The following is a 10,499-nucleotide window of genomic DNA, read 5'->3' as shown; positions in this document are numbered from 1 at the left end:
GCATAATAAGAGGTGAGGTTTTTTTATTTCAAAGCAAATAGCTTAGGGAGTCCTTGGCTTTTCTTAAAATCTATTAGTTCAGCTTTCTCTAGAATAAGCAGAAAAACCCCTCAACTGCCTTCCCTTGAGTATTGCATCATTGGAGATATGGAGAACATTAGCTACCTTTCTTGACGGGTTTGCTCTTCAGTAGTTTCCATGGCACATTCCAGAGAGTTCTGGAGAGACTGCAACTGATTCAAGGTCTCTTTCAACAAAAATCGAGTGACAAATTGTTCCAAACTGGAGGCTTCTTGGTAGTCCTGCGGGTTACAAAACAAATGTAATTAGGAGTTTGGTAGTTTGGTAGAGACAAACATTCAGGAAAATATTTTTTCACCAAGTACCCATCAGTCTCAGACTAATCCTGAAAGGGAAAATGGAGAGGAAAGAGTTGTTAGCTCAGAAGTCTGAGGTAGGCCTCTGTTCACCTGCCAGGGACCGAACTTAAAAACTCATTAGACTATATCACTTCTTATTGTACCTGCCTCACATTTAGCAGAAAGGACAAACCTTTTGCATTATTAAGTAATAGATTAAGTATTAAATTAATTAATAGATATCCGTGGGAAAAGAAAAAGTTTCTGGAAAAAATATAAGAGAATGTAACTGACTTGCTTTGTTCTGTTTCATGTAAATAATAACCACAACATCATGTATTTTCTTTTTTTCACCCACAAAATATTGCCATGCTTCAACAAATGCCTTAATTCATTCTTGATACATGTATCATGTTTGATCTGTATTTCAGGGAAGACAGAGAAGTTAGGTACAGTTATTTTAGAATCTGGAAAATATTAGGCTTGGAATATTTAAAGTTTAATCAATATTTTCAGTCTGTTCAGCAATGTTAAAGACTGTATGCAACTAACTTGTATCATAAGAGTTCCATGTAGTCCACCAACCACAGCCAACTTGGGCATAGCAGTGCCACTTGCTTCTTAAGGCAGATGAGTGAGCTCTCGATCAGTGGTTCTCAACCTTCCTATGCTGAGACCCTTTAATACAGTTCCTCATGTTGTGGTGATCCCCAACCATAAAATTATTTTCACTGCTACTTCATAACTGTTATTTTGCTACTGTTATGAATCATAATGTAAATATCTGATATTTCCAATAGTCTTAAGTGACCAACATGAAAAGGGAATTAGCCCCCAAAGGGGTTGTAATTCACAGTTTGAGAACCATTGCTCTAGCTAGTACTAGTTGCCACCCTGTAATGTCTCAGTGAGAACCAAGGAAGAAAGCCAGGTTATAGCTAAGACTTTTAGTAATAGTGAATACAGAGCCTGAACTGGATATCTCCTGTAACCATACAAGGCTTATTATAGTAGAGGGATTGGGACACCAACCCAGCCATAAAACCTTCAACCTATAACTTGTCCTGATTGCAAGATGTAAAAATTTTTCTGGGGTAAAAATGGAGCAGAAATCGTGGGAGTGGCCAGCCATTAACTGGCACAACTTGAGACCCATGCCAGGAGAGGGAGCCCATGCCTGACACTACCTAGAAGGCCAAGGACAAGAGGTTGGATAACCCAGAGATGTAGGATAGAACCGAACATGACTGGCAGAAAAAAAAAGCCAATGAAATGATCTCTAATTGTATTCTGCTACACTCATCGACAGGAACCTAGTAAAATAGTCACCAGAGAGGCTTTATCACACAGCTGGAGCTTGGGGAATCTTGCTAAAGAGGGGCAGAAGAGATTGTAGAAGCCAGAGGAGTCAAAACATCACAAAAAAACTACCCACAGAATCAACTCACCAGGGCTCACAGGGGCTTTGAGAAACTGAAGCAATAATCTTGGACCTTGTACAAGTCTGAACTAGGTCCTCAACTTATATACTATAATCATGTAGTTTAATGTTCTTGTAGGACACCTAACAGTTGAAGTGGGGTTTTCTCTGACTCTTTTGCCTGCTTTGGGGACCCCTTTCCCCTTATTGACTTGCCTTTCCAGCCTTCCAGCTTTGATGTGAGGGTTTGTTCCTTGTCTTACTGCAACGCGATATGCCAAGTTTGGTTATACCCCTAGGCCTGCTCTTTTCTGAAGGGAAATAGAGGAGTGGATGAGGGCAGGGGAGGTGGGGGGAAGGACTGGGAGAAAAGGGAGGAGCTGAAACTGAGGTCAGAATGTAATATATAAGAGAAGAATAAAAGAAGAGGAGGAGGAAGAGGAAGGAGGAGGAAGAGGAAGAAAAAATTAAGGTGGTGGCGGCAGTGGCTGCAGCCAGGTTAGCAGAAATGAAATGGTAACAGAGTCTTTTTTTTTCAAGTTCAAGTTACAAGAAACCAGCTAAATCTGTGTTTTTAGCTTATTGGTGCTGTGGCTGGAATCTCATTGTCCCTTACTGGCATGCTTTGACTGAATGTATTTCCCAACTGGAAAAGTTTAAGATGTGCAACCTTTGGGAGACGAGGAACAAGTCTATTGGCTCGGTCCCTAAGCAGAGTGATATATTATTTTATAGTATAAGATACAAGCCAAAAAGGGTAAAGTGATGAGATGCCGCCACGAGTCATGATATTCTGGGGAATTAGCAGGCGTGGCTGCAAATCCAAACAAAAGAAGTAGAGTCACTTAGCCTTCGGGATCTCACCTTTCTCACTTGCAAAGCAGGCTAAATAAGTCCAGCATGCTTTACAAATTGAACGCACACCTTTAATCCCAGCACTTTGGAGGCAGAGGCAGGTGGATTTCTGAGTTCGAGGCCAGCCTGGTCTACAGAGTGAGCTCCAGGACAGCCAGGGCTACATAGAGAAACCCTGTCTCAAAAAACCAAAAAAAAAAAAAAAAAAAAAAAAAGTATTCTGTGCTTCTATCAGTTCTAAATTACCTCATTTTTTTCCAGTCCACAGAATAACATCACAGAAAATTTTATTTAGCAAAATTTCAATCATCAGTCGTTTGAAAAGCCCATTTCTTATAGTTGAAAACCCAGGAAAATGTTTTTTTTTTTGTTTGTTTTTAATCCACCAACCAGAGAGCCTTACTTAAGAATTCCAAAACTGTCCTTAAACTCTATTTAATAAAGTAAACATAAAATGCAATGTCCCCTTCTTACAATAGATACAAGAACTCTGGATAAGTCGCATCGAGTTAAAATACACAAAATACTTCACTTGGTCTCAGAGGTTACTGTTTTGGAGCCAAAGCTTCACAGACTTATTTCTCCGCTGATCTGGAAAGCATATTCATGAGGTAAATGCTGTGTCTGATTCTCACCCTGCAGTTGTTCTCATCTCACCAACACATAATTTACAAATAAAATTTATGAAAATGAATACAAGACACAATTGCACAGTCAGAGACTCTGCCAGCTCATCTGCATTGCAGCGTAAACTATGGCTGGCTAATCCTGAGCAGGATGGAAGGTTGCTCCCATCTGCAGACAACACTGAGCAGAGAAGAGACAACACCCTTAGTGAGCAATGGGCACGGTGCTGGCATTCATTTTTTGTTTGTTTGTTTTTTGGTTTTTGTTTTCTAATTTAAATGCTAACTATTTGTCACTGTCATGTCAGAGTTAGAAAAAGAAGAGTTTTGTTTTTTAAGTTACCCAATGACAACACTTGGGCCATTGCCTTTTTTTTTTTTTTTTTTTTTTTGACTTTAGCTTCTTAGACACAAGGAATGGCAAAAATATTATATTGATATTGTATTTTATAAAAACAAAAATAATTTTTATTATGTTTATATTATGTGATATTATGCAATGAATTTAGATGCTTTAAAAATACATATATGACATATTTTCATCAATTCATATTCTCCCATTTCCCTCTCTTATCTGCTTCATAGCTTGTTTGGACCAACATAGCCTCCTTCTGATTTTATGTCTTTAAAAACTCCATGGAATTTAATTAAGGTTGCTTGCATGTGCATAGGTGTGGGGTGGTTACTGGATCATGGTGACTTGCCAGTGGCCATACCCTCTGCGACTCCCCATTGTCTATCATACATTAACTGCCAATATTTTTTCTGCTACACACGGGCCTTATATGCTCCTTACTATCCTGGAATGTTGGCTGGCTGGATCTTGTGTAGGTACCTGTGGTTACTATGACTCATGAGTATGATGGCATGTCATGTCCAGAAGATAGCATTTCAGAGACTGTCTCCCTATTCCCTGGCTCTTACATTCTTTCTACCCTGTCTTACACGATATTCCCTGAGTCTTGGGGAGAGGGTATGATGTAGAGTTACTGTCTAGAGCTGACCATAAAGCTAGACATTTAAGGAAAATTAAAATCAGACTTACTGTTGCTTTCCTATCATTGCTCCACCATAACAATACAGGCATTATTTTATAGACTCTTCCATGGTACCCTGGTGACACTCTATGATAACATCAGGATGTGCTCTAACAGAGATGGGAGAGAATATTGGACAGAGATGTCAAGACAAGGACAGTAAGTGAGATGAGCCTTTTGGAGATTGAGGTTTTAAAACAGTTACTAAGGGTTGCTGTTATGTGTTTCTCCTAGGTATGAGGATCGGAAAGTTGTTTTCTATTAAAATTTTAAACTATTCTTGTTCATACAAAGTGATGTATTTTATGATGGCATTTTCATACTCCCTCCCCCAAAGCTATTCCTTCTCCCAGCCTTCTGGTTTCATGTCACATATAATTCTAGTAGCCTCTCTTTCTCAACCTCTCATTTCCTTGATATTTCACTCTCTCCTATATGGTCTCCCTTCTAGCTTCATCACACACACACATGGGCGCGCGCGTGCACACACACACACACACACACACACACACACACACATACACATTTAAATCTATGTTATGCATAGGTCATAGAACATGCAGTATCTGTCTTAAAGTAGGGCTACATCATGGCCACTCCTCGGCGCATACCCAGCTGCTTCTGAGTCTGTACAGCATGCTACACTATTCACAGTAGTCAGGAAACAGAACTGATTGAGATGCTTATCAACAGAAAAATGGACAGAGAATTACAATCCATATACACAATGAGATTTCATCCAGCCACAAGAAAAAAATGAAATTACGGTAACACTAGAGATCATTAAGTGAAAGCTCAGCTCAGTGAAAGTAGACCTTGAGGTGTAACATTTCTATTAGTCTGATCTCACTGTCTTCATAGCCTTTATTGACTTGGAACTTGGAATTATTTTCCCACAATCCTTTTCCCTTCATATTTTCTCTACTTGGGGAATAGGATTTGCCATTTTATATTGTAATCTCTGTCAAATCCTTAGGGGTAAACATTGTATCTTTTTCATCTGTATCCCACGTGTTCAGAATAGCTCCTGGCTCACACCAGCTGCCCCAGAAATGGTTAGACTATGTGACAAACAGGACACTACATAAGAGCCTTGGGAAGCAGAAGGAATGTCTGAGCCCTGGGTGTTCTGGATGCTTGTAGTCACCAGCTGCCTCCTTTACATGTGTGGATCTTGCTGTTTGTCCATGCCACTGACTGCTTTGCCTGGCCATGTGGATCTTCTATAAAGGGAAATAAAGCCCTGCTCTCAGCAGACTGTTTGTCCTCATTTCAGCTTTCAGACCATTTGTTAGTCTTCCATCCTCTCTCTCCTCTGGATCCCATGCTCCGAGACTGCAGACCCAGGTGGCTCACATCCAACCTCCTTCCTTTCTCCCACATACACGCAGATGTTCGTTTGGAAGGCAGTGGCAAATAAGCAGATGGGAAATTAAATAGATAACAAGTTGGAAAATGTCAAACCCTGGACCTCTCATTCTCAACAAATGTATTGAATGTGAAGAACAAAAGGGGACCTTTGCCTTCCTGTCTCCACAGGAGCCTGGAGTGTTGGTATTTGGCATATATACATTTGAGCAAAGTGCAATGTTTGAGGAATGAAGGAAGCAACTTCCAAGACTCTATAAAGCACGGGAGAGCCAATGTATGCATACTGAGTGTCTAGATTCTTCTTTTATGTTCAGACATTGTTCAGTGTTCCTGTTAGGAAGGTTATGGAGAAATGAAAACTGATAGTATTTCTCAGTTCCAAATAATGCTTACTCAAGTCATTGGTAATTGTTAAATAAATTGAATTGTTAGCCACATACACTTAAAATTTCCATTTCTGCCTTTGAAAAGCCAAAATGCCAGCATCTCAATTCCAGTTTTTCTGAGTGTTTGAAGCTAATGTGAAGATTGTGTTTCTTAGGGCACTGCCTGTGCATCTTAATCGCAAGATCATTTTTCAGCAAGTGAGCCTGCACATCTGCATGAAAAGCTTAGTTATTAACCCAGTATGAGTCATCTCAGTTAAACAGAACAGCTAGATCATCAGACTTGCTTGTTTGTATCGCTGCATTTGAAACTTAATCATGTTAGTGGAATCCAGTCACAATGTCTCCTTGTCGAGGACATCAGACACTATCACAGTTGGCAAGGCTCTCTGCCTTTGAAACAAGGCTCCACAACCCACACTGCTCTTCTGTGAAACAAATTATTTTCAGACATTGATCAGTCTTCCTCTCTGTTAGAACGGTTATAGAAAAATGAAAGCTGATTGCATTTCTGAGATCTGAATAATGTTTACTCAAGTCACTGATAACTGTTACATGAATTGATTCATTGGGTGAAAATTGTTAGCCATTCATATAACGTTGGAGGGAGGAAAGGGAATAGGAAATGATTTCATTATACTATAATCTTAAAAATAAAATAAATTCTAAAACAAAATAAAAAGGGAGTCTCTGAAGATGGCCACATGAGATCTATTCTGCCCTTGTGCCATTTGACGGATATGAGAACTTACAAAAGTGTTCCATTGTTCAAAGTTCTCATAATGGTTAGGAATAATTATCATGGTTTGCTTCAAGGGTCATGGAGAAAGCCACAGGAAGCTCATGGTATGTTGTCTAGTTTTTAGATTTTGATAAATGTTTAAAATCCCTATTGATGTCACGAAGGAGGATGTCACAAATTATAGTAAGGAGCCCCAAATTTTAAAAATTACCTAAATGTATCTGCCTAATAGAATATATTAGAATTACAGTCACGATAAACACACAGTTCACATTTGATATGTAGTGGCTTTCCTATATAAACTAACTTTCTGGAATTACTTATACCTGTATTTTTATTTAACATTTTTTTTTTAACTTTCGAAAATCTATTGAGATATAATTACTTCATTTCTTCCTCTTTCCTCTGTCTAAATCCTCTCATTTATCCTTCCTGGCTCTTTTTCAAATTCATAGCCTTTTTTCAATTAACTGCTACACACACACACACACACACACACACACACACACACACACACACATTATACACATGCTCAAATACATATACACATGCACATACTCACACAGATGATCCTAAATACATCAATACAACCTACTCAGTCTATATAATGTGAGTTTAATATAACTTTTATGTATGTTTTCTGAGCCTTATACCTACATTGTCTCCTGCATATCTTCTGCCTTGCTTCTCTAACATTTTATGTACAGATGTGCTATGCAGATTTAAGCTGTGATATATAGAATTGTCTTCGAGGAATATGCAGTTTAAAATGTGGAGTTCTATGGCAAAAGAACTCTGTGGAGTCAGTTACAAAGTCTTCATACCCTTGATTTGCCTCTCACTAAGGATAAATACATGGGGTGCAACTGAACAATCCAGCCATGATTCTAGCATCTCCCTTTCCCTCCTCTGAATATTGTCTTTTATTTCCTTTGAATGAATGTCCCATGGTCCAGGATCTTTCCCTAATTTGTTTCTGATTTGACCATGTTTTCTTCTTTTCTTTCTAGAATATTAGATGTATGATTAAACTTTCTTGCCTTCTTTTTTTTTTTTAAAGATTTATTTATTTATTCTATGTATTATGTGAGTACACTGGCAGTTGTCTTCAGACACACCAGAAGAGGGTATCAGATCCCATTACAGATGGTTGTGAGCCACCATGTGGTTGCTGGGAATTGAACTCAGGACTTCTGGAAGAGCAGTCAGTGCTCTCAACCTCTGAGCCATCTCTCCAGCTCCCACTTTCTTGCCTTCTTAAGCAATGTGAGTCCAACTTTCACCAACCAGGTTCATTCCCTTGTTCAGTATCACAGAAGTTAAAAACCAGAGCACAGCCGGGCGGTGGTGGCACACACCTTTAATCCCAGCACTTGGGAGACAGAGGCAGGTGGATTTCTGAGTTCGAGGCCAGCCTGGTCTACAGAGTGAGTTCCAGGACAGCCAGGACTACACAGAGAAACCCTGTCTCGAAAAACAAAAAACAAACAAACAAAAACAAAACAAAACAGAAAAAAGCACAAAGCTGCGAGTATTGGGGAGGATGGAAAGCCTAAGTTAGAAGGAATAAAACCCACCAAATGACCGTGCAGAATACCTAGATAAAAGAGAGGAAAAGGAGAAATACTTTAACAATAAAGAATAGCCAAGAAAAGAAACAAAGGGTTATGAATGGAAGTGATTAACATGGAAGACAGAGAGCAGTCAATCTAACAACAACATAATTCAAAAGAAGAAAATCTGAATCCAGCAGAGGCGTGGAGCACAAGACTCTAGTGTTTAAGACTGATTACCTGAGATCTGGGTGGTGGTAGTACACACCTTTAATCTCAGCACTCAAGAGGCAGAGGCAGAGGCAGGTGGATCTCTATGAGTTGGGGGCCAGCCTGGTATACATAGTGAATTTAAGAACAGCCAAAGCTACACAGAGAAACCCTGCCTCAAAAAAACAAAAACAAAACAAAACAAAAACAAAACAAAACAAAACAAAAACAAAAACAAAAACAAAAACAAAGCAAATAAGCAAAGCAAAGAAAAAAAAATGTTTCCCGGAAATAAAAGAGAGTTCCCATTAAATCTCTGCATGTAAGAGAGTGTTCAGAACAACACAATAGAGGACTTGAAAAGACAAAGCAAAACCAGGGTTGTTTAAACTGTGAAGTTTAGGCAGGAGGAGGAGGGGAGGGGAGGGGAGGGGAGGGGAGGGGAGGGGAGGGGAGGGGAGGGGAGGGGAGGGGAGGGGAGATATTCTTTGTACACATACACACCACACACACACAGTCGTCATTTCCATCGTCGTCGTCATCATCATCATCGGGGTTGGGAGGTAGGAGGCATCTAGAAAAAGTGCCAGAGACCTGGGACAGGGGAGTTGCCCAGAATCAATGAGGGTGACCTTAGCTGTGACTCACAGCATTGGAGACATGGAACCTAAAGAGGCACCTCCCATAGCCAGGCAGCAACCCCACTGGAGCAATAAGGACACCATCCCACCCACAAAACTTTTGACCCGAAATTTATCCTGTCTACTACAGAAGTGCAGCCACGGGGTATGGAGCAGAGACTGAGGAAATAGTCAAGCAATAACCATTGCAACTAGAGACCCATCCCATGGGCAAGCACCAATCCCTAACACTATTAATAATACTTGGTTGTGAAGTCTAGCAAGGTTGTTCTCTGAGAGGCTCCACCCAGCAGCTGACTCGGACAGATGCAGACACCTACAGCCAAACAGTGAATCGAGCTTGGGAACTCCTATGTAAGGTTTGGGGGAAGAATTATGAGCCCCAAATAGGATAGGAATTCCACAAGAAGATCAACGGAGTCAACTAAGCTGGACCCTTGGGGCTCTCAAGAGACTGAACTGCCTAGCAAAGAGCATACACGGGCTGGACCTAGGCTACCTGCACATAGGTACCAGATGTACTTCGGTCTTCATGTGGACCCTGAACAACTGGAGCCGGGACTATTTCAAAAGCTGTTGCCTGTCTGTGGGATATGTTCTTATAGCTCAGCTGCCATGTTTAGCCTCAGTGGGAGAGGATGTCCTCAACCACACAGAGACCTGATACCCAGGTGTGTGAGTGGGAGTGGTTTCCAGCCTCTCAGAGGAGAAGGGGAGGAGGAAATAGGTGGAGAGATTGTGGGATGAGGTGACTGGGAGGGGGCAGCAGCAAACAGGATGAAAAGTGAATAACTTAAATAATAATAATAGTAAAAGATATAAACTGCATATCAAACAAAAATTAATCACACCTTTCAAAATGCCATAGTTTTATGTTAGAAAAAAATAACAAACTACTTGTTTTTAAAATAAATTTATCTATGGTTTACAGAAAAATATTGACTTCTAAGCTGAAAATCTTCCTGTGCCTCAGGGTCCAACAAATTTCTGACATTTGAGAAGTCTGGCATAACATTACTATGGATCCTTCTCAGAGATTCACTAAATCTCTCCTATATAGACATTCAGAGTGTCTAAAGAGTCTTTAAACAGCAATGAGTTAGGTTCTAAGTACAGGCAAACCATGTCTAGTAGTAAGATATGGGTTTCAGACAGTGGATTTTAGGCTCTGTGAACAAAAGGTCGGGTATCCGTCCACCAGACTATGCAAGCAGCTATAGAACCTTTTCCAATGAAAAGTCTGGCTAGGTTCATAGACCACATGCAATTGGTAGTTGGCAGAATCTGGCCAGGCCTGGA

General features: G+C 40.1%; 1 protein-coding gene across 1 annotated transcript in view; it reads right to left on the bottom strand.

The window, feature by feature from the left end:
• Positions 1 to 10,499, bottom strand: part of Necab1 (N-terminal EF-hand calcium binding protein 1) — a 150,113-nt gene that overhangs the window by 56,261 nt on the left and 83,353 nt on the right. Inside the window, exon 6 of the mRNA XM_076924129.1 lies at positions 166 to 302. Coding sequence (XP_076780244.1) covers positions 166 to 302 — 137 coding nt within the window. The remainder of the gene's footprint in view (positions 1 to 165; positions 303 to 10,499) is intronic.

The sequence above is a fragment of the Arvicanthis niloticus genome, chromosome 25 (assembly GCF_011762505.2).
Source record: "Arvicanthis niloticus isolate mArvNil1 chromosome 25, mArvNil1.pat.X, whole genome shotgun sequence".
Classification (NCBI taxonomy): Eukaryota; Metazoa; Chordata; class Mammalia; order Rodentia; family Muridae; genus Arvicanthis; species Arvicanthis niloticus.
Note: the sequence above shows the minus strand (reverse complement) of the source record. Positions and strands in the feature narration are given on the sequence as shown.